This window comes from Hemitrygon akajei, chromosome 22 (assembly GCF_048418815.1).
Source record: "Hemitrygon akajei chromosome 22, sHemAka1.3, whole genome shotgun sequence".
NCBI classification, from domain to species: Eukaryota; Metazoa; Chordata; class Chondrichthyes; order Myliobatiformes; family Dasyatidae; genus Hemitrygon; species Hemitrygon akajei.
The window spans coordinates 55,942,700-55,966,964 of NC_133145.1; the positions used below are offsets into that span (position 1 = coordinate 55,942,700).

General features: G+C 40.6%; 1 protein-coding gene across 1 annotated transcript in view; it reads left to right on the plus strand.

Annotated features, from left to right (window-relative positions):
* The window catches only part of rptor (regulatory associated protein of MTOR, complex 1), a 483,948-nt gene that overhangs the window by 249,634 nt on the left and 210,049 nt on the right, over positions 1-24,265 (plus strand). Inside the window, exons 9-13 of the mRNA XM_073026287.1 lie at positions 1,020-1,164; positions 9,842-9,917; positions 15,718-15,819; positions 19,227-19,310; positions 21,648-21,758. Of these exons, the coding sequence (XP_072882388.1) occupies positions 1,020-1,164; positions 9,842-9,917; positions 15,718-15,819; positions 19,227-19,310; positions 21,648-21,758 (518 nt within the window). The remainder of the gene's footprint in view (positions 1-1,019; positions 1,165-9,841; positions 9,918-15,717; positions 15,820-19,226; positions 19,311-21,647; positions 21,759-24,265) is intronic.

Below are 24,265 nucleotides of genomic sequence, written 5' to 3' on the forward strand. Positions count from 1 at the left end.
CAGTTCATAGTTGAGGTGAGTGAAGTAATCCACACTGGTTCAAATCACTGGTTGCAGGATAATAACTGTTCCTGAATCTGGCGATGTTGGACCTGAGGCTTCTGTACCTCCTTCCCGATGGCAGCAGCGAGAAGAGAGCATGACTTGGATGGTGGGGGTCCTTGATGATGGTTGCTGCTTGTAGATGTGCTCAATTGTGGGAAGGGCTATGCCTGTGATGGACACTCAATCATGTATGACCTTCTAGTTCAACTTCACAAACAAACCCCACTAACCTGAGGCGCACTCCGATTAACCCTGCCCACACCCCCACAAACCCGTAGCCACTAGACTACCCTTTCTGCCAGAGCCCTACATGCTCACCACACAAAACTCCACAACCTGATCTCTCCCAGCCCAACATATACATCCACCAGCCCTACCCTCAAACCTAATCCTAATGTCCAAGGGACATTATGTCCACTAACCTGAGGCACACTCCGATTAACCCTGGCCACACCCCCACAAACCCAATGACCTGTGTCAGGAGAGGCAAGATCCAAGAAAGGCAAGTGTTGGACCTGGTTAATGAAGGCGTGGGCCACATCAAAGTGGCAGGGCTGCGTGACACTGAATCTCAAGTGACGAAATCAAGAAGCACAAGAGATTCGCCCACTGCCCGAATACTGTTTGTTTACTGCTTCAGAATAACATCATCACTCATATTGTCATCAGCTTGAAATTTCTCCAAGTGAAATGAAATTTCTTTTATTCATGCTGCATAATTAATATGTAATAAGTTAATCAGCTGCTGGATTCTTCTGCAATTAAAAAAAATCTGATTAGAATTTTCAGATATATCCAGAAGAGCAGTGATGTCAAATTGCAGAACAAATTCTAGTTTGCCTGTCGATTTGCTTACACTTATTTTTAAGTCTTTTTACACTGTTATTAAGATAGTTCAATGATCTCTTTCAAACATTTAAGTGAATTTTAAGCAAACAACAAAAAAAACAATTGCTAACTTTTTGTTTCCATAGACCTCTTCCAAAAATTATTTCGGCAGGACCTGCTGGTTGCCAGTTTATTCCGCAATTTTCTTTTAGCCGAAAGGATCATGAGGTCATACAACTGTACCCCTGTCAGTAGTCCTCGTCTACCTCCAACGTACATGCATGCTATGTGGTGAGTTAATGCAACTCCTCTGAAAAGCAAATATCAAGGAAGGCTCTTGTCCAAAGTGATAGTGATTGATTTGAGAACTTCTGAGTATCTAAATGTGTTAAGCCTGCAAGAAATCAAACGTAACCCTGTACATAACCCCGTGTCTTTAAAATATTGGAGGTGATTCAACAAAAATTGGACGTGATTTTCTGTAGGTGTCATTGTTTTGAATTGCCTTCAGTTTTTATGGGTATTGTTATAAATCTCAGCATCTAAGTGAATGCTCATGTCTGTGAGAGAGTTCTTTGTTTCAAACTTTTGAATTTTAATTCTCCCTTAGTTGGGGCAGAACTCGAGTGGTGAAAGATGCCTGTCCACCCCATGAATGCATTACTAACCATGCTAAAAACAGCAAGCTCTCACAAACAGCAAGGTGATAATGATCAGATAATCTGTAGGTGTTGGTAAGAAATAAATATTGACCAGGAAAATACCTGGAGTAACATGGCCCGTTCTTCAGAATATTGTTGTGGATGCCTTCAGTCCACTTGAGAATTTAAATGCATCCTTCAAAGGATGCATCTCCAGTAGCCCAACACACCCACAATACAACATGGAATTATATCTTTAAGTTTCTGGAATGAGAATCTGATTGTGTCAAAAGTTTAAAGTTAGAAGTAAATTTATTATCAAAGTGCGTATATGTCACCATATACAGCTCTACCTTGAGATTCATTTTCTTGCGGGCATTCAGAGTAGAACAAAGAAATACAATAGAATCAATGAAATTCTACACAGACTGACAAGCAACCAATGTGCAAAAGAAGAGAAACGGTGCAAATAAAAGTAAATAAATAAACAACACAAAGAACTTGAGTTTCAGAGTCCTTGAAAGTGAGTCCACATGAAGTGGATCAGTTCAGTTTTGGGGTGAGTGAAGTTATCCACTCTGATTTAGGAGCCTAATAGTTGTAGGGTAATAATTTTTCCTGAACCCGGTGCTGTGGAACCTAAGGCTGCGACCACTTTCCTGATGGCAGTGGCGAGAAGAGAGTATGGTGAGGATCCTCGTTGATAGACACTGCTTTCTTGTGGTAGCGCTCCTGGTGGATGTGCTTGATGGTGGGCGAAGGCTTCACCTGCGACGGACTGGGCTGTACCCACCACTTTATGTAGACTTTTCTGTTCCTGGACGTTGGTGTTCTTGAGCATGCCTCATCCAAATTGCAAATGAAACTTTCCTCTAGTTGTAGGGTCGATAGTGAGGAGATTACAACTTTGCTGAAGTTCTCAGTTCATTCTGCAAGTATAACCCGGAATTTCTAGTCAGCTGTCACTAGAATTTTCCACCCCACTCGTACTTCTGGATGTTTTTCCTTTGTTTTCGTAAATCTTCCAATGAAGACAAGTTGTTGAAGAGCATTTCATCTTTAAACTTGCCACATTCTGACCTTTAGGACTCAGCTTTAAATTCCACCATTTCAGATGGTCAGCTTTTCTACTGTTATATTTCAGCATTCCAATTTTCAGCTATTTTCTCTTTCTCCTGGTACATTTCACTTAAACTGCCTCTTCTAACTCACATCACCTCCAGACATACAGTACCTACACCAACATTTTCACTTGGCTCCAAAAGGACACTTATCCTTCAGTCTTTTCCGGTGTCCAGCCTATTGCAGACTTTCTGTTTTGTTCTCTCCAACCCCAGCTTCCTCTGCGGCTTAACATTTGCTTCATTTCTAAATTTACCCAGTTCTAGATGAAATGTTATCAGAGACTTTTTCCCCCTCTTTCCACAGATGCTGCCTTCTCTACTGAAAATTTCCACCTGTTTTCCTCATTAGGTTGTGAATTTAAATTGATTTAAATGAAAGGAGACAGCGGAATACATTTTACCCAGTATGGATAGGACTTTGCGAGGGTGATATGTTTGTGAAGTGAGCCAAATGCAGAGCTCTGGCAGTAGTGAGCATCATAAATCTTGTGTTGATGTATCCAAAAGCTAGCACTGATGTGACACAAGCTTCATTGGTTCTGGTCAGATCTGGTCCTCTTTGTCTTCGTTATTAAGACCATACGATACAGAAGCAGAATGGGCCATTTGATACATCTAGTCCACTCTGCCTATTCTCCTGCCTCTCCCCATAACCTTTTGTGCCTTGACTAGTCCAAAATCTGTCGACCTCTGCCTTAAATACATCCAATGGCCTGACCTCCACTGCAGCTTGATTCATTAGCCTCAGGCAAAAGGAATTTTTCATCGTCTCTGTTCTGAATGAGCAGCCCTCTGTACTGAGTCTGTTCCCAGACAAACCCTGCTTTCGGAAACATTCGATAGGTTTCAGTGAGAGCCATCAAAAGCTCTTCATATGGTAACCTTTTAATTCCCGGAATCATTCTTGTAAACCTCTGAACCATCTCCAACGTCAGCACATCCTTTCTTAAATAAGGTGCCTAAAACTGCTCACAATACTCCCAAGTGAGGCTTCACAGTGCCTTATGAAGTCTCAGCGTTACATTCTTGCCTTTATATTTTACTGCTCTTGAAATGAAAGCTAACATTGTATTTGCTTTCCTCACCATCGTTCAACCTACAAGTTAATCTTTAGGGAATCCTGCACAAAGATTCCAAGTCTCTTTGCACCTGGATATTTGAATTTTCTCCACGTGTAGAAAATAGTCTACACTTCATTCCTTTTACCAAAGTGCAGGACCATACACTGCCCGACACAGTATTCCATCTCTCACTTTCTCCTAATTCATCTACCGGTATATCCTTTTGCAGCCTCCCTCCCTTCTTCAACACTACCTGCTCCTCCACTTGTCTTTGTATCGTTTGCATGTGGTATCACAGTATTGGTAATACTAATGTGTATTTTCAGTTCAAAGTTAAAGTTTAGAGTATATTTATTATCAAAGTATAATACTCTGAGATTCTTTTTTGTTGTAGGCTTTCACAAAGCGATACAATAGAAGCTTTGTGTACAATAGAAGACACAATGACAAACAACCAATATGCAAAAGACAAACTGTTCAAATGCAAATGAAAGAAGTAATAATAAATAAATAGATAGATAGATAGATAGCTATAAGGCATGAGTTGTAATGTCCTTGAAAGCGAATCCATAGGTTGTGGAATCAGTTCACTTCTGAGGTGAGTGAAGTTATCCTTGCTGGTGCAGGAGCCTAATGGTTGCAGAGTAATAACAAATCCTGTACCTGATGATGTGAGGCTCCTATAATTCCTTCCTGATGACAGCAATGAGACAAGAACATAGCCTGGGTGGAGGGGGTTCCTAAGGATGGATGCTGCTTTCTGGTGGCAGCACTCAGAGGTTCAGTTAGGTTTTTTACAGATAAATTTTTGACTAATTAAATGCGTAGAATATGCTTAGCAAATCCAAGTGTAGGATTTTTGGAACAGATCCTATGAAGTAAAATCAGGTGTATTGTCCTGCAAGTCAGTATTTGGAAAAGAAATGTCATGTGTACATCTGTGCACATCTGACAATTGCACTGAAATAAAATTTGATTCTAATCCACGGTTTCCTAATCCTCTCAAAATCCAGTTTTCAGTCATCAAGAATTAATATTAGAATGTCCTTGCAATTTAAAGTGGACTATAAATGCCAAAGGATTCAAGTTATGGTATTTTGTTTATTTGAATTTAATGGAAAAGATCAGATGGATTTGTGACTCAAATCGGCAGTTTTTTCTGCCTCTTGTTCAATGTCACATGGCTTACTCTGTTGGCAGTCATGTCATTCGTGATTAAGCTTAAAGTGTTTGAATTGTCTATATTTTGATGCAGGCAATGAGCAAAAAGTGATCCTCCTTAAGAAATGTGTGACCCCTAAGAGCTTTGATGTTATGAGGATTTATAGTTCTACAGATGATGTAAATAGTGAGAAGATGAGTTTGTCTAGCTATGTGGAACTAATTTAAAATGCTTTGGGTAATTTGATGACCCATTGATACATTTCCTTTCAAACGCAGCATGCTTACACCATGAACATTAAAAAATTAATAATCTTGAACATAAAACACTGGTTAGAACACATATTGTGTTCAATTCTGGTTTCCTCATTATAGAAAGGATGAGGAAGCTTGAGAGGGTGCGGGATTCTGTCTGCATTAGAGAGCATGGTTTATCAGCATCGGCTGAACAAGCTAGGGCTTTTCTCTTTGGAAAGGAGAAAGGGAAAGATGGGTGACTTATTAAAGATGTACAGTGTGATAAGAGGCATAGATCAAGTGGATAGCCAGGGACATTTTCCCCAGGTGAATAAGAGCAGGCATAATTTTAAGGTGAGTGGAGGAAAGTCTTGGGATTATGTAAGAGGTAAGTTGTTTTTTGATTGATGGGTGCATGAAATGCCCTTACGGGGTGGTGGTAGAACAGGGGATCCCAACCATTTTATGCCATGGACCCCTACCATCAGCCGAGGTACCATCAGCTGAACTTATAAGACCATAAGATATAGGTGTAGAAGTAGGCTATTCAGCCCATCGAGTCTGCTCCGCCATTCAATCATGGGCTGATCCAATTCTTACAGTCATCCCCACTCCCCTGCTTTCACCCCATACCCTTTGATGCCCTGGTTAATCAAGAACCTATCTATCTCTGCCCTAAATACACTCAGTGACTTGGCCTCCACAGCCGCATGTGACAACAAATTCCACAGATTTACCATGCTCTGACTAAAGTAATTTTGCTGCATCTCAGTTCTAAAAGGACGTCCTTCAATCCTGAAGTCGTGCCCTCTTATCCTAGAATCCCCTACCATGGGAAATAACTTTGCCATATCTAATCTGTTCAGGCCTTTTGACAGTTGAAATGTTTCTATGAGATCCCCCCTCATTTTCCTGAACTCCAGGGAATACAGCCCAAGACATACCAGACGTTCCTCATACGTTAACTCTTTCATTCCTGGAATCATTCTCGTGCACCTTCTCTGAAACCTCTCCAATGTCGGTATATCCTTTCTAAAATAAGGAGCCCAAAACTGCTCACAACACTCCAAGCTTGGTCTCACGAGTGCCTTAGAGGGCCTCAACATCACATCCCTGCTCTTATATTCTGTACCTCTAGAAATGAATGCCAACATTGCATTTGCCTTCTTCAGCACTGACTCAACATGCATTCAGTTCCTCTGCCATCTCTGCTTCTCTCATTATAATATCTCCAGCGTCATTTTGCATTGGTCCTATATCTACACTCGACTGTCTTTTGCCTTTTATATACTTAAATAAGCTTTTAGTATCTTTTTTGATATTAGTCACCAGCTTCCTCTCATAATTCATCTTTTCCTTCTAAATGACCTTCTTTCCTTCTGCAAGTTTTTAAAAGCTCCCCAGTCCTCTATCTTCCCACTAGCTCTGGCTTCCTTGTATGCCCTCTCTTTTGCTTTTACTTTGGCTCTGACTTCACTTGTCAGCCATTGTAGTGTCCTTCTTCCCTTTGAAAATTTCTTCTTTGGAATGTATCTGTCTTACAGTTAACTCATTTTAAGCAGAAACTCCAGCCATTGCTACTCTGCTGTCTTTCCTGCAAATGTCCCTTTCCAGTCAACTTCAGCCAGTTCCCCTCTCCTGCCATTGTAATTTCCTTTATTCCACTGAAATACCAACACATTGAATTTTATTTTTCCCCTCTCAAATTTGAAAGTGAACTCGATCATATTGTGATCACTGTTCCCCAAGGGTTCCTTAACCTTAAGCTCTCTTATCACCTCCGGATCATTGCGTAACACTCCATCCAGCACAGCCTATCCCCTAGTGGGCTCAACAACAAACTGTTCTAAAAAAGCCATCCCTTATACATTCTACAAAATCTCTTTCTCTCGAGGTCCAGTATTGACCTGGTTTTCCCAATCCACTTTCATGTTAAAATCCCCAACGATTATCATGACATTGCCTTTCTGACACGCCTTTTCTATCTCCTGTTGTAATTTGTAATCCACAACCCAGCTGCTGTTTGGAGGTCTGTATACAACTGCCATTAGGGTCCTTTTACCCTTGCCATTTCTTAACCCATAGAGACTCTACACCTTCCAATCCTATGTCATCTCTTTCCAATGACTTAATATTATTTCTTACACAGAGAGCCACACCAACCCCCTCTATCTTTCTGATACACCATATATCCTTGGACGTTAGGCTCCCAAAGGCAGCCATCCTTTAGCCAAGTTTTAGAGATGGCAACAATGTCATATTTGCCAATCTGTAGCTGAATTTCAAGATCGTCCATTTTATTCCCTATGCTGCGTGCATTCAAATACAACACTCCCGTCCAGTATTTGTTGGATTCTGTTTTAACTGCACCACAGTTGCCCTGTAATACATGCCACTGACTTTGATTAAGCCTCATCTCGTGCCTGTTCTTTCTGTCATCTCTGTTGCACGCTATCTTTGATTTATTTCTGTTTTCCCCTTCCTCAGCCCTATCACTCCAGTTCCCGTCCCCCTGCCAAATTAGTTTAAAGTTCAAGCTAAGAACCCGTGTTGTGGAGGCAGGTACATTAGGGACAATTAAGAATTGGAAAAGCCCATGAATGATAGAAAATCAGAGGGATATATGAAAGGGAAGGGTTAGTTTCATTTTAGAGTAGGCTATAAGGTCAGCACAGCATCATGGGCTGCAGAACATGTGCTGTAGTGTTCTATGTTCTATATTACAAAAATCATTGGCATGGAGCTGCAGAAGGAATATTAAGTCTGATGACCAGTAGCTTGGCCAGAAAGGTAATTTTTAAAATCCCTAAAAGAGAGAGTTTCTTGCATAGAATTTGGAAACTAAAACCAGGTTGATCTGCAGGCCTGAAATGGAAATCTGAAGATGTTGTGGTACCCAGATAAACTTACAGAGATTGGATTGGGTAAGACATCAAGGAAGACAAGTTTAAGATCAATACCTTGCTGAACTGAGTTTCAATGTGTGTTACTGAGCAAAAAAGTGATGGACAACATGTGGATTATAACATTTGTGCTTGGCCCTACATGTACATAGAAATAAGTGAAGGGTGCTTTGGATTAGTCAAATAGAGGTAACAAAGGTATGGTTGAAGATAGCAGCAACAGGTGTGTGAGGCAGAGATTAACAGACACACTGTGTTTATTGAAAGGGTCATCCTTAAGTGAAGTAGTCAGTGATACCAATCAAATGAGTTTCAGAGTTTTCATATGCTGCAAGCTTCATCCATTTATTGTAAATTGAAGACTTCAATGGGCATAATTTGGTTCTGAACTGGAGATAACAAAGTTGAATAGTTTTCCATTCATCTTGTAAATTAACTGCAGTCCTGCGGGGAGCTTTTAAAAGTGGAGATTACAACTATGAGAAGAGATTTGTTGCAATGACACAGCCCTGCCTAAATCTGTGATTCAGTCTGGCTACTCGTGAATTTGTGGCACAGTCAATGGAGTCATTCCAATGTTATTTGAAGACATTTAACGTTGTTCATGCCTCCATAAGTAGTGCAGATATTTGGCTTTAAAAAACATAGATATCTTTGGACTCTTAAGACATGTAAGAATGTGGTATATGGTTAGGAAAGTGGCCACAAATAGAGTGTTGGAGCAGATGCAATGGGCAGTAGTGGTTGCTGCAAGTTCCATTCCTTCCTCTTGTGTAAACGCTGTCAACCCAGGCACAGATTTTAGCGTTAACAATGTGCTGAAGGACTTGGGTATGAGAGAAGACAGCGATAAATATAGAACAATTTTGAAGTAGGGTTACAGACAGTGATTTGAGAAAAGAAGAGGAAGGATTTGGAATTATTTACACTGTTAAGAGAATGGCACAAATAATTGCCCAACAATTTAGTGAGAATGGTGTAGAGTTCAAGTTCAAGTTTAATTGTTCAACCGTACATGAATACAGCCAATCAAAACAGCGTTACTCTAGAGTCAGGCTGCAAAACATAGTACCAGTGGTCATTCGCAGCTCAAGACGCACACAGTTTATATAAGATAGCAGTAGAATATAGTCACACACAAAAAATTCCAAGTCCCTATGTCCATGAATGCAGCAGCCTGCAGTCAAACATAATATCTTCTGTTGAGTGAACACGGGAGGGCAACACTGCCTCCAGCGCTGGTGGAGCACACTGATTCTGATGCCTCTCTCCTGAACAGCTGCAAACCGGCGATGCCGTGGTTTGAAGCTTCGTCCTCACTGCGACTGAGGCCATGCAGCTGCCCCACTGTTCGCCAATCAAACAGTGAAGCGGACTTGCAGCATTCCATACTACCAATGTCCAGCAGGGTCTCGTGATCACAAAAAAAGTGACCAAGATGATCACTTGCTGTTCGACTGCAGACAGCCTTCGTGCACCAATGCCTCCCTGACGTAGGCAGCAGCACGACCCATGCCAAGTCCAGCTCCTTCAGATCTTCTGCCGTTGAGCAACCCGCTGATGGGGGTTAACCTGCAGTTCCTTTAGTTTTTAATGTCCAGCAGGGTCTTGTGATTGTGAAAAATAAGTTTTAAAAAATACAGTAGCACCTTTGGTTGGCTCTGTGAAGCTGCTGTGTCTGAGCATGCTACCTCTTACTGGATCTTAAGGGAACAGAGGCTAAATTTTGTCAGCTATTTGATCTCAAAGAGGGCAGAAGGAACACTAAGAAAGAAGCTAGAACAAAAAATACATATATTGCTTAAAATCTTCAGTGTTTGAATTTCTGAACTGCTTTGCAGGCAAGCTTGGGATCTCGCGGTGGATATTTGCCTTTCCCAACTACCCACCATTATAGAAGAGGGAACAGCTTTCAGGGTGAGTTGGATGTCTTGATTAAAAAACATTGTAATCACCTATTCTTAAAATGAAAAATCTTACTTGCAATATCCTCTAATTGTTCTGTTTAATATAATCTGGAATAATTAAAGTGATTACTTGAACTGTGTCATAAATGCTTGTCATTGGTTATTAGGTGGGAGCACACTCCCCTCGTGAGTTTAATGAAATGCTAAATTATGTTAGCGCTGTTAGATTAGTGTGTAGAATTGATATTATTCTGGTATTTTTTCTCATTTTCTTGTTTAACCCCAATGCTTGCTTGGAATTTTTATATAATCATCTATATATGTATAGTTGCTCAGTAAATGCTCTAGTGAAAGTAGTGTAGCAATTTCTACATTTTCCAGAAGCTTCTCAGTGTTTCTGCAGTAGGTTTCAGTGGTGTGGACTTGGTGGGCTGAATGACCCATTTCTGCTCCTAAGTCCTATGGTCTTACAGCCACTTGAATCTAGCTATTTTTTCAAACACATTTTTGTGGCAATAAACAAATTGGAAGCCTTGCTGCAGTTACTGCAAGTTAGATTTTTCCCCCAATGTCAATTCTTTTGATATGAAGTATTTTGAATTGATTTACTCCACCCTGACCGACTTGCCTCTTGTTCACCTTCCCCTTGCTTGGCAAAAAAAGAGGTGGACTTCTAACTTGTAATGAAATGTCATCAACCTGAAACATTATCTCTGAGTAGCGGCCATAGAGAATTTTTTTTGATGGTGCTGTTTCGAAAGACATGCACACATCCTGTCGGCAATATGGAAATTGTTTAGCTTGGGATTTCAACCATACCACAAAGTTTGTGTTCTCATCATTATCCTCTTTCCTTGCTGTCTTTGACACCAGTTATTCTGTTGTCATTCACCCCCATTCTGATTTATTTAACAACACTTCTGCTTTGACCTATATACTGCTAAACTCTTTCATTTTGATGTTGCCCTCAATGCCATTAAGCATCTTTGATTCTTCCAAAACTTTTTGACTACAGTCTATGAAGCTGCTGCATTCCTACTGGCTCAAGAATCCTACGTTACTGATGTTGTTTGGTTCCCAGTTCCCTAGTGCCTTTGATTTTTCAATGTTTTTCCATCATATCATTTTGGAAATGCACTTCTTTGACCAAGGTCTTGGTAACACCTCTGCACATTTCTTTTGATGTCTCATTAATTTTCTTATACCTCAGGGTGTCCTGCTGTGGCTTTTCTGTGTTATTGACATTACAAATGTAGTTGCTAGCACTCACTGGATTAATAACCATCCCCAAGATAATATTTGCATGTCTTTTAAAAAGTACTAGCTCAGGTTGAAGAGAGCATGAGATTTAACATGGTGATCCCTCACTATTACTACTAGGATCGATTAAAATTTCATCTTAAAAATACTGCCTTTAAAAATCATAACCTTTCAATATGTACAAATACATAAGCTGAAAGTTTGATTAAATTTTGCCTGAGATTCATTCTATGTTATTTTGTTTCCTGTTGTGCATGCTCTTCACTTGCTCCCACTTCTCTTTTTGATGAGCAATTGAAAGAAAACATTCACTTTATTAGTTAGGAACACTATAACTAGCTCTCTTCCCATCCAACTTTGGGGCCCTTTATAAGAATGGATTGTGCCGGCATTGGAGAGAGTCCAGAGGAGGTTCACTAGAATGATACTGTGAGTGACAGGGTTACTCTATGAGGAGTATTTGATGCTCTAGGCCAGTACTCATGGAGTTTAGAAGAATGAAGAGGAATCTCATTGAAATCTATATCAAATATTGAAAGGCAGATGAAATGCAGTGAATGGAAGTGTATGGTCATGCTCTTTGGTAAAAGAAGTAAAAACCTAGACTATTTTCCAAATGAAGAGAAAATTCAAAAGTCAGAGGTACAAAGGGACTTGAGGGTCCTCATGCAGGATACCCGAAAGGTTAATTTGCAGGTTGAATCGATGGCGAGGAACGCAAATGCAGTGTTAGCACTTGAGAGGCTGTATGAGAGGTTTAGGATATAAAATCAAGGATGTAATGTTAAAGCTTTATAAGGCACTGTTGAGGCCTTGTTTGGAGTATTGTGAACAGTTATGCGACCCTTATCTATAAGGAAGCATGTGCTTACGTTGGAGAGGGTTCAAAGAAGGTTCAAGAAAATGAATCCAGGAAGGCTTGTCTTATGAGGAGCTTTTGATGCTTGTGGGCCTGTACTCACTGGAATTCAGAAGAATGAGGAGGGGAAATCATTGAAATCTATCAAATGTTGAAAGGCCTCGACATAGTAGATTTGGAGAGCATGTTTCTTATGGTGCGTGAGTCTAAAACCCGAGGACATGGCCTCAGAATAGAGGGACACACATTAATAATGTAGATAAGGAGGAATTTCTTTAGCCAGAGAGTGGTGAATCTGTGGAATTCATTGCCACAGGCGGCTGTGGAGGCCAGGTTATTGGGTATATGTAAGGCAGAGACTGATAGATTCTTGATTAGTCCATAAGACAATAAGATATAGGAGCAGAATAAGGCCATTTGGTCCATCACATCTGCTCCGACATTTCATCATCGCTAATCCAGTTTTCCTCTCAGCCCCATCTCCTCCCTTCTTCCCATACCACTTCATGCCCTACCAATCAAGAATCTATCAACCTCTTGCTTAAATATACATAAAGACTTGGCCTCCACGGCTGCCTGTGGCAAATAATTCCACAGATTCACCACCCTCTGGCTAAAGAGATTCCTCCTCGTCTCCATTCTAAAAGGACGCCTCTCTATTCTGAGACTGTGTCCTCTGGTCATAGACTCTTCCATCATAGGAAACATCCTCTCCACAGGCACTCTATTAAGGCCTTTCACCATTCGATAGGTTTCGATGAGGGCACCCCTCATTCTAAATTCTAGTGAATACAGGCCCAGAGTCATTAAACACTCTTCATATGACAAGCCATTCAATCCTGCATGAAGACTCCCAAGTCACTTTGTGCCTCAGTTTTTTGTATCTTATCTCCATTTAGAAAATTGTCAACCCTTTCATTTCTTCTACCAAAGTGCATGACCATACACCCAAAACTGTCTTTCATCTGCCATTTCTTTGCCCATTCTCCTAATCTGCCCAAGTCCTTCTGTACTGTCTCTGCTTCCTCAAAACTACCTGTCCTTCCACCTATCTTCATATCGTCTGCAAACTTTGCAATAAAGCCATCAATTCCATCATTCAAATCATTGACATATAATGTAAAATGAATTGGTCCCAACACAGACCCCTGTGGAACACCACTAGTCACTGGCAGCTAGTCAGTAAAAGCTCCCTTTATTCCCACTTTTTGCCTCCTGCCTATCAGGCACTGCTTTATTCATGCTGGAATTTTCCCTGTAATACCATGGGCGCGTAGCATGTTAGGCAGCCTCATGTGTGGCACCTTATCAAAGGCTTTCTGAAAATCCAAGTACACAACACCAACTCATTCTCCGTTGTCTATCCTGCTAGACAGGGCATGAAGGGATACCGGGAAAAAGCAGGAGACCGGGGGCTGAGAGGGAAATAGATCAGCCATGATGAAATGCCAGAGCAGACTGGATGGGCCAAGTAGCCTGGTTCTGCTATATTTTATTGTCTTATGGCCTCAATAGAGTGGATATGGAAAGGATGTTTCCTGTAGTGGTGGAGTCCAGGATCTGAGGGTACAGCCTCAGAATACAAGGCCGTCCCTTTAGAGCAGAAATGAGGAGGAATTTATTCAGCCATAGGATAGTAAATCTGTGGAATTCATTGTCACAAATCATTGAGTATATTTAAGGTGGAGGTTTATAGTTTCTTGATTAATAAGTTTACGGGAAGAAGGCGTGAGAATGGCTTTGAGAGAAGTAATAGATTAGCCATGATGGAATTGCAAAACAGACTTAATAGGCCAAATGGCTGAATTCTGCTCCTATGTCTTATGGTCTTAAAGTAATCGGATTTTACCATATTTGCAGAAAGAACAAGTTTTACTAATTGAAGTCACCCTTTTACCGTCTCCTTTAAGCCTCCTAGAGCTTTCAGTTCACTACCAATTAATTCATCGTAGCCTACCCATTTTCAAAGGCAAGAGCATGGAATGTAGAACAGTACAGCAGAGGGACAGCCCTTCAGCCCATAATGTTCTGCCAGATCAATTAAATTACCGTAGATTCCGGACTACAGAGCGCACCTGATTAAAAGCCGCAGGCTCTAATTTTAGAAATAAAATCAATTTTTTTAATTGTAAAGGCCGCACCAGATTTTAGGCCGCACCGCTACTTTTAAATATACATACGTATCGGTAACACAAATTACGTTGCATATACTTTTTTACTGAACAGCACGAACAACATTCCAATATCTCCTAGCGACTGGTAAAAATATATATACTGCAGCTTACCAGGAAAAGTTATTGATTGACTTTAACTTAAAAGCAGCGTTTTCGCTCGGGTCTAATCGGCTCTGACGCGCTTGCGCAATGCGATCGGGTCTAATCGGGTCTAATCGGCTCTGACGCGCTTGCGCAATGCGATCGGGTCTAATCGGCTCTGACGCGCTTGCGCAATGCGATCGGGTCTAATCGGCTCTGACGCGCTTGCGCAATGCGATCGGGTCTAATCGGGTCTAATCGGCTCTGACGCGCTTGCGCAATGCGATCGGGTCTAATCGGCTCTGACGCGCTTGCGCAATGCGATCGGGTCTGATCGGGTCTAATCGGCTCTGACGCGCTTGCGCAATGCGATCGGGTCTAATCGGCTCTGACGCGCTCGGGTCTTGCTTTTCTTCGAGTATTTTCCATGTTGATGAGGGTGAGTACAAATGACTGATTTACAATAATTTAATTGTGAAAGTGCGCTTGATTTATCGTACAATTTCATTGGACCTCTGTGAACTACTCATCAATTTTATTGGTCTACTGTTACGAGGCAAAATGTTTACGAGGCGGCATGAAAAAAAAACATGTATTAGCCGCTCTGGATTATAGGCCGCAGAGTTCAAAGCTGTTCAAAATGTGGGAAAAAAGTAGCGGCTTATAATCCGGAATCTACGGTAGTAAACAAATGGCCATCTAAACTAATTTCTTCTGCCTGCACATTGTCCATATCCTTCTATTTTTCTTACATGGATTTGTCTATCCATATATTTCTAATGTTTCTGCCTCTAACACCATCCCGGCAGCACATTCCAGGCACCCACCACTCTAAAACAAAAAAAACTAATTGCCCCTCACATCTCTTTTGAAATTACCCCTCGCACCTTAAATGCATGCCCTCTGGTATTAGACATGTCAACCCTGGGAAAAAGATGCTGCCTGTCTACTCTATCTATGCCTCTCATAACCATATAAACCGTTCTCAGATCTCCCCTCAGCTTTTGTCGTTCCTGTGAAAACAACCCAAGTTTGTCCAGCCTTTCCCGATAGCACACCCCCTCTGATCCATGCAGCATCCTGGTCATTCTCTCCAAAGCCTTGACATCTGACTACAACGGGGGCAACAAGAACTGTATGTAATACTTCAGATACAGCCTACTGGAGTTTTATAAAGCTGCAATATCCCTTCCTGTCTTTTGAATTCAATCCTTGACTAATAAAGGCAAGCATGCAGTATGTCTTCTTAAACCACCCTGTCAACCTGTGCAGCCACTTTCAGAGAGCTATGAACTTGGTCCCCAAAATCCCTCTGCTCATCAATGCTTATAAGGTTCTTGTAATTTTTGGTTGATAAGGGCATAGAAAGTACTTGTAGAATTAAGTAGAGGATAAATCTTTGCAATGATGCCTGTTGTCATAAATATCTTTTGCAGCACAGTCCATTTTTTGCTGAGCAGCTCACAGCATTCCAAGTGTGGCTGACAATGGGCGTCGAGAACAGGAATCCCCCCGAGCAGTTGCCAATTGTTCTTCAGGTGAGCATGATAGCGAAGTGTCTGTGATGGAACAGAAAGTTATAAGATCAACTCTGAAAGACTGTGGATTAATTTTATTTTTTAACTGATACATGTGGATGGCTCAAAAATTTCTAATTTAGCACAAGACAAATGCATATATAAACAAATATACAATGGTTTGTTATACTTTATATATTTGAATTTTAGAATTAAAACTTTAGTTCAATAACATCCTGTGAGTAGACTGTGTAAAATAGCCGTAAAAATGATCAGTGTTTACCATTTCAAGAATGCTTGGATATGTGATCAGAAATAATGAATCATTCCCCTTAACTAATATACTGGATCAAATATAGTTGTAGTACATGCCCTTAAAACTCACGATTTTTGAATTTATTTTAGAATAATTCTACAACGAGTTTGCTGAGAAATGCATCATTTAATGTTTTATGCATGAAAACCATAGTTTGGAGTATTTGGTTAATTGATCGCTTCTAGTGAAATACCATCATTGAATTTGAATGCACAACACATGAGATTCATGTAACTTGCTTGAATTTCCTTATTGTAAATCATAGGGTCACTGCTTCATATCTCCTTGTCCTCCCTGGTCCCGGAGATTATTAAAACATCAAAGGTTATTATAGAAAATAAAAGGAGACAAATATAGGTTGGATAAATGATGGCTAGCTATTGGGGAACAGAGAGTAGATAATAAGTTCTTTTTCTAATCCACGAGCGTAAATGCTGCAGCCTCAACGATTTACAATTTATATAAGTAATGTCGGTGAAGACACTGAAGTTAAATTTTCTGATGGCCGAAGGGTAGGTAGGAAGGTACTGTAAGTTTTGACGAGGACATAAGGGAAGTATGAAGGAGTGTTGATACTTGGATGGTTGACCGAAGATCTGACAAATAAAGAATAATATGGAAAAAAGTAGAGTATGCATTTTGCCAGGGAAATGAAACAAGATGTAATTATTTAAACATCCATGGATTGCAGAGCTCTGAGATTCAGAGAGATGTGAGTGTCCTAGTACAATCTACACAGAAGCGTTGTATGGTAGTAGTGTGATGCAGAATTAAAATGTCAGCCAACTGGAAACTGGGCATCAGCCTTGTGAACTGAACTGAGGTCTTTCGCAAAGTAGTCACCCAGTGTCTGTTTGGCATCTCTAGCACAGAGGTGGCTCGCTGTGAAGCAAATATGAAATTTGCTATATTAGAAGTGAGGGTGGATAATTTTTTTCCCCTGGATGGACTCTTTGGATCCCTGCATTGTGAGAAGGGGAGGGCTAGGGGGATAGGAGTGGCATTTCCCTCAGTTACATGGGGAAAGAGCCAAGTGAAGAAGAGCAGTTAGTGGACGGGGAAGACGGTGACCAAGAATGGTATGTTCAAAATGCTGAACAAGGATGGCTTGGGAGGGGAAAATGTATCTGTTGGCGGAGTGTTGCAGCTGGATGGGCTAGAAATTGAAATCAAGTGGACCCAATTTTTTGGGGTGAGTGCAGAAGTGTGGAAAATGTAGAAGACTCAGTTAGGACTCCTGCCAACTGGAGGGAAAGTTATGGTGAAAGAAGGAAGAAGCCATCTTAAGTCACTGGTGTTGGCGTTGTTGTAATCAGATCAGATATGATAGAAACTGATACTAGGGGAATAGACTGGAGGAAAATAAACAGAAGAGTGGAAGGAGGATCTACAGCTAGTCTTCTGTCAGCTTTATTTATCACACATATATTGAAACATACAGTGGAATGCGTCACTCCTGTTAACCACAACACACCTGAGGATGTGCTGAATGCAGTCTGCAAATGCTGCTGCACTTTCTGGTGCCGACATAGCATGCCCACCATGTTCAGCAGAACACAGCAAATCAAGCCCTTTTCCTCTCCCACCCATACACACCAACAGTCGTACAACTGCAGGGCAGGCCTTTGGGCTACGACTTTCAGCTGACTTCCAGGCTTCATTCTTCAGTATCAACCTCCGGATGATAACGGGACCCTGTTGCTCATCTTTTTCCATGCCACTGCCTGAATTTTGTTTATCAAACTTTTATTCCAAGAACCTCTCTTCCTCTCAGTGAAATATATAATAATAACTGTACCTGTCATTCTGAGGTACTGGGTGTAAATAATCTTTTAGATAATGCAAGTACATCTGTAACTCTGCCTTTCTAACCTCCTGTTGGAACCTTCTATCACAGTTCCTTGATGCAGCAAAGCTAAGATTTTCACCAAGAAGGGCGTTTCTTTCTGTGCTGCCATTTCTACTTCAATTATGTTACACAAATTTTAGTTCCATAAAATTTCATTTGGATTATCCTGCTTCCCTTCCTTCATTGTTCCTTATTCCCGCTTAACTTCCAAATTGGGAGCTTTGGCATCTCTTTTTTCTGCCAGCTCATTCTGTAGGAGTATGATAAGATTCTTTCTAATGAGCTGTTGCAAGAAGTAGTCACGAAATACACAGAAATCATGGTGACCTAATCCAATAATATGCATAATTCATGAAGAATAACATGACTGTGGACTCAAGAAAATATTCAGGATTATAATTAAAATGGTGAATTCTGCAGGTGCTAGAAATCTAAAATAAAACTGAAAATGATAGAAGTACTGAGCAGTTTAAGTGTCAATGAAGAAGCAAGAAACAGTTAATGTTATTGGATCAACACACAAAATGCTGGAAGAACTCAGGAGTTTAGGCAGCATCTGTGGAGAGGAATAAAAAGTCAATGTTTCAGGTCAAGACCAGTCAGGTGTAAGGAAGGGTTACTCATGAAAGGTGAGGAAGGGTCACTCCCGAAGGGTGTTGGCCATAGCTGCTGTCTGAACTGCTGAGTTCCTCCAGCACTTTGTGTGTGTTGCTGAAAATTTTCAGCTCCTGCAGAATCTCTTGTGTTTATAAAGTTTGCAACCAGTGACTTTTCATTAGAACTTTTCAAGGTTCTGTCAAAAGATCATAGGTTTAAAACACAGTAGTAGAAAATTTTCTCCTCCAAAATGATCAGAGTGATGTATCAATTGAACTTCTCAAAACAGAATGGTAGATTTATATTAGGCTAAGATCATGGGATATGGAGCAAAGATGCTCAGATAGAATAATCATGATCTTAATGAATGTAGATGTGTCCTGATGGGCTGAATGGTTTCATACTGTTCCTAAGTTCCTCTGTAAACCTTCTAGTTCAAATGACTGTACTTATAACTAGGACAGTATTCAGCAGAAGTATTAAGATAGCTTGTTGTTAGGACTTTGGTTCAAAATGCAAACAAAATGTATTCTATAGTTTAGACATCATTTCTCTCCATGCTACTGCTTTCTTGATTCTGTAAAATGGATGATGCTGCAAGTTTCCTGTACCCAACGAAACACAGTTTTCTCTTGTTAATTACTTTCTATCCTTTGCCTTTGTTAGGTATTGCTTAGCCAAGTCCATCGTCTGCGAGCGCTCGATTTGTTGGGAAGGTTTTTGGACTTGGGACCCTGGGCCGTGAGTCTAGTATGTATCCAATTCTATTATAAGGGGATTCAACAGTCTCATTTATCCCTCAGTTTGGGAATATGGTGATTCTTTTAAGTTCATTTATTTCTGTCTCTCTTACACTGTTAAAAACAGCAAATAACACTAGTATTCTAAGCTATCTGATATATACAACATGATACACTATGATAAGTTATATTCCATTGCCGTTTTACAGTTAAAGAGGATAAATTTAAATAAGATACTATTTGTCAATTCCAGATATCTAAAAGACCAGTTCAGTCTTGGTATTGTGTCATTTTTGTATGATTTTAATCATAGTCATAGAGTTATACGGCACAGTAACAGGTCCTTCCACCCTTCTTGTCCTGCCAACCAAGGTGCCTTCATAAGCTAGTTCTGTATGTCTGTTAATTGGCCAACAATTCCTTTGACCTTTCCTATTCATGAAACTGTACAAATATCTTTTAAATGTTGAAATTTTACCCGCTTTATTACGTTTGTACTTCCTCTGGCAGCTCGCTCTATATAACCACCACCCTCTGTGTGGAAATACTTACACTTCAGGTTCCTTGTAAAGTGAGAAGCGAAGGAATTAAATCTGTGCTCTAGTTTTAGACTTCCCTGCTCTGGAGAAGAAGTATGACATTCATCTTGTCTAAGCCCCTCATGATTTTATATACCTTTGTAAGGTGATCCCTCAATCTCCAGTTTCTCCTTCTAATTCAAGTCTGTCAACTTCATTGTGAAACCTCTCTTCACTTTCTCAAGATTAATGAGGCACTTGGCGCGACGCTGTTATATTGCAGAGCATCAGAGTTCCGATTCAATTCCAGCGCTGTCTGTCTGGAGTTTATACATTCTCCCTGTGACTGCATGGGTTTCTTCTGTGGTGCTCCAGTGTCCTCCCACAGTCCAAAGACGTACAGTTAGTAGGTTAACAGGTCATTGTAAATTATTCTGCACTAGTGTAAAGTAGTTGAGTTGCTGGGGGGGCATGACTGATTAAGCTGGAAGGGCCTGTTCCACGATGTATCTCTAAATAAGAATAAGTAAATAGAACTCAGCAGGTCAGGCAGCATCTTTGTCGAGGAATAAAGAGTTCACAGATGTCATTGATCATAGCATCCCTACACGCTGCCTGAGCTACTGAGTTCCTTCAGCACTGCACACAGTATATTCCATTTGCGGTCTCAACAGCACTTGGTATAGCTGCAACAAGACATCCCCAACTCATGTATGCAGTGCTCTGTCCACAGCCCTATGCCATCTTCACCACCCTGTCTAACTGTGTCACCACATTCAGGGAACTGTGTGTTAAACCTCAAGCTCTCTCTGATTTACAGCACTCCCGAGGACCCTGTCTTACACTGCATATATCCTTCCCAAAATGCATCACATATAATTTATCTGAAATAAGGATCTTCCTTCACCCTCTGCCTACTTTCTTGTTTGATCTAGATCCTGTGTAAACTTATACAACCTTCATCATTGTCTTTTATACACCAGCCGTGCCATCTAATATCTGAATCATTAGTACACCTTCTAAACAACAGAGGGCCCAGCACTGATCCCTGCAGCACATCATTGGTTACAGGCCTCTCTGCCACCCTCTGGCTCCTTCCATCAAGCCAAAATGCTAGAGGAACTGACCAGGTCATACGCTGTGTCTGGAGGACAATATACAGTCATCACTTTGGGCTGAGACCCTTTATCAGGACTGCGAAAGGAAGGGGGTAGAAGCCAGAATAACAAAACGGAATGGCCCATTGTCTGCTCCTATTAAATTCCTTCTTCTTCAACCCTTTACCTCTTCTGTCTATCCCCTCCCAGTTTCTCCCATCTCCTTGGAGCCTTCTCATTCTATAAAGATTGTTTTTTTTTGTCACATGTACATGGAATCACCATGAAATGTTTTGTTTGTGTCAATGACTAACACATTCTGAGGATGTGCTGGGGCCAGCCAGCAAGTGTCGCCGTGCTGCTGGTGCCAACATAGCATGCCCACAACTCACCAACCCTAACGTATTTGATGTTGGAATGGAAAGGAAACCAGAGCATCACAGCTAACCGGAGTCAAGGGGAGAACATCTAAGCTCTTTACAGACAGCAGTGGGAATTGAACCTGGATCAGTGATCGATGGCACTGTAAACTCTTGTGATAACCGCTACACACCTGTGTCGCCAATAAAAATAAGTAGAAAACTTACTAGAATTCATTTTGGAAAATATAGCAGCCTTACTTGGAAGAACATAACATTTGTATTAATACATTGGAAATCAGGTCCAAGTTTTAAATATAAGCTAAGATACTGTTATTAGCACGATTGACACTTGTGTGCTTTTCATTGACAGGCATTATCCGTTGGTATTTTTCCATATGTTTTGAAACTACTTCAGAGTTCAGCCCGGGAATTGAGGCCACTTCTTGTTTTCATCTGGGCCAAAATCTTGGCTGTGGATAGTGTGAGTAATATCGTTGTTTCATTTTAAAGGAAAATGCGTGGAAAACATTTCATGTGGGATGTGGGCAAAGTATGCAGATTTTGTTTTGATTTCTCAAGAACTGAAACTTATTTGTGCGAAGTGAGTTTTCTTTTATACAAATTCTATTCTGCCACATTCTTATGTAGTTGTCTTTCTTGTACATTATCCTGAGAAAACTGGTAAGTCTACAGCTGAACAGCAGATTTCCTCGTGTTTGCCTGGAGTATTATTCAACATTGTTTTGCTCTCATTTAATATTAGAAATATATTAGAATCTGAGGAATTATAATAAAAACTGACAGGAAGAGAATGAGGATAGTAACAGCAGGGCAATAGCTTTCTTGTGCATGAATGATATCCATTTTATGATTCAATGTCTTTGTATTGTCTTAAATCCTTCCACTTATCCAGATGCTGTTGACCTCTTAGCCGTGCTGTGCATTTCCATGTTTTGCTGAGTCAATCTTTGTTCTAATCTGCTCTGTCAGCTCTACATCATCTGCCATATGCTCCTGAATAACTCCCTTTGCAAACATCGGGTCAGTTTCCACACCGATTCTAATTTGCACCCACTTTCTGGACTCTTCACCAAGCCATGTCTAATGTACCACTAGGTGTGATATTGAGACCTGCACGAGTAAGCTTGTGTAACTCATTTACTGGCTAAACTGCAGCTATCCTGCCTGATTGTCTGTAAAATCTGAAAGGCTTCAGTGTACTTAGTTCTGAACAGTCATAATGCTAAATCAGTCTTTAACACAAGATTTTGCAGATGCTGGATATCCACAGTAACTTTCTTACTCTCCATTACACCACTGGTTTTCAGGGCAGCAATGAAGGTCCTCCATCTCTGGCGGTGTTCAGGGCTGCCTACTTAGTTCCAGTCCCCAAGAAGACATGTCCCACCACATCCAATGACTACAGATCAGTGGTACTGAACTCGTATGTTGTGAAATCATTAGAAAGAATGGTCCTGACGCACCTACAGACCATCGTAAATCCATCACTGGATCCCCCTTCAAGTATCTTACCAACCACTCTGCAACCTGGGGAATAATGCTATCAGGTCCTGGGACTTTTGTAAGGAACCCAACATTACCCTCTTATTTAATCTCCACTTTCTCTCCTTGGTAAATATTGATGCAAAGTATTCATTTAGGACCTCAGCCACATCCTCCGTCTCCAAGCACATGTTCTCTCCTGTATCCTTGAATGATTCTACTCATTCCCTGGTTATCCTAATCCTCTTGATAGATGTATAGAATGCCTTGGGATTCTCTTTAATAATGGAAGAGACGTAGAGAAGGAAATGTGCAAATAAATTGGGGAAGTGAATCAAGATCAGTAATAGGATGGGAGAGTACCCTGACATTGGAAGAGATGAGTAAAGATGATTAAGGATATGTAGTAGTTCCTCCAGTGTGTCCAGGAATAAATGAGCAACAAGCAAGATATAAAATAGAACATTAATGCGCAGTACAGGCCCTTCGGCCCATGATATCGTGCTGACCTTTTAACCTACTCTAAGATCAATTTAATCCTTCCCTCTTACATAACCCCCCATTTATCTTTCATCCGTGTGCCTATCTAACAGTCTCTTAAATGTTTATAATGTATCTGTTTCTACCACCAACCCTGGTAGTGCATTCCACACATCCACCACTCTCTGTTAAAAACCTATTTCCCTCCCCCTCCCCCCTTTAGTTTCCTCCAATCACCTTAAAGTTATGCTTCCTCGTAAACTGCTGGAGGAATTCAGCAGGTGAGGCCACATCTGTGGAGGGAAAACATGCTTGTTTCTTACTTCAGATTTCATCATTTGTAGTCATCTTGTGTCTCTAGAATAAATGAGATCAGATTAGAGTAGGAGAACATCTAGCAAAACAAATCATAATCTACGTCACTTCAACTAATAATCGAGAAAGACATAAGCATATTGAAGAACAGAGTGGAGAAAAGCCGGTGCTATCAATTCAGTTGAGAAGACGTAAGGAAACAATGAGCCGAACTGCCAAATGCTGATGTGGAGCTGCAGTGAAAAGCATTTTAAATGATGTTCAGTGGAGCTTGCAAGATGTATATTATCCTAAAAACCAAAGCAAATTAACCTGATGAGAGAGTCTGAGTAACTTAACCTAAAGGGATATATTGAGTGAAATGTATATATGCACTTTGTGTGAAATGCAGATGTGAAAGATGGGAAAGAACTTTTAAAAATAGTGGGATTGCATAGAGTAGTGATGGAATCAGTTATCACAGGATGTTACAGCTAGCAAAATTATCTTTCAGGCATAAATATCAAAACAAGGAAAAGTGAGTTGAGATCAGATGAAGATAAGATCTTGGACAATAATAAGAAAATGGCAGAAGTTGTCATTTTTTTCTTTAGTCCTTGCCATAGCGATGGTTGTGAGAATGAAATTAGGATATGAGGTTAGAAATGAACAAACCATTTAGCACAAAAATAATCAAAATACCAAGGCACA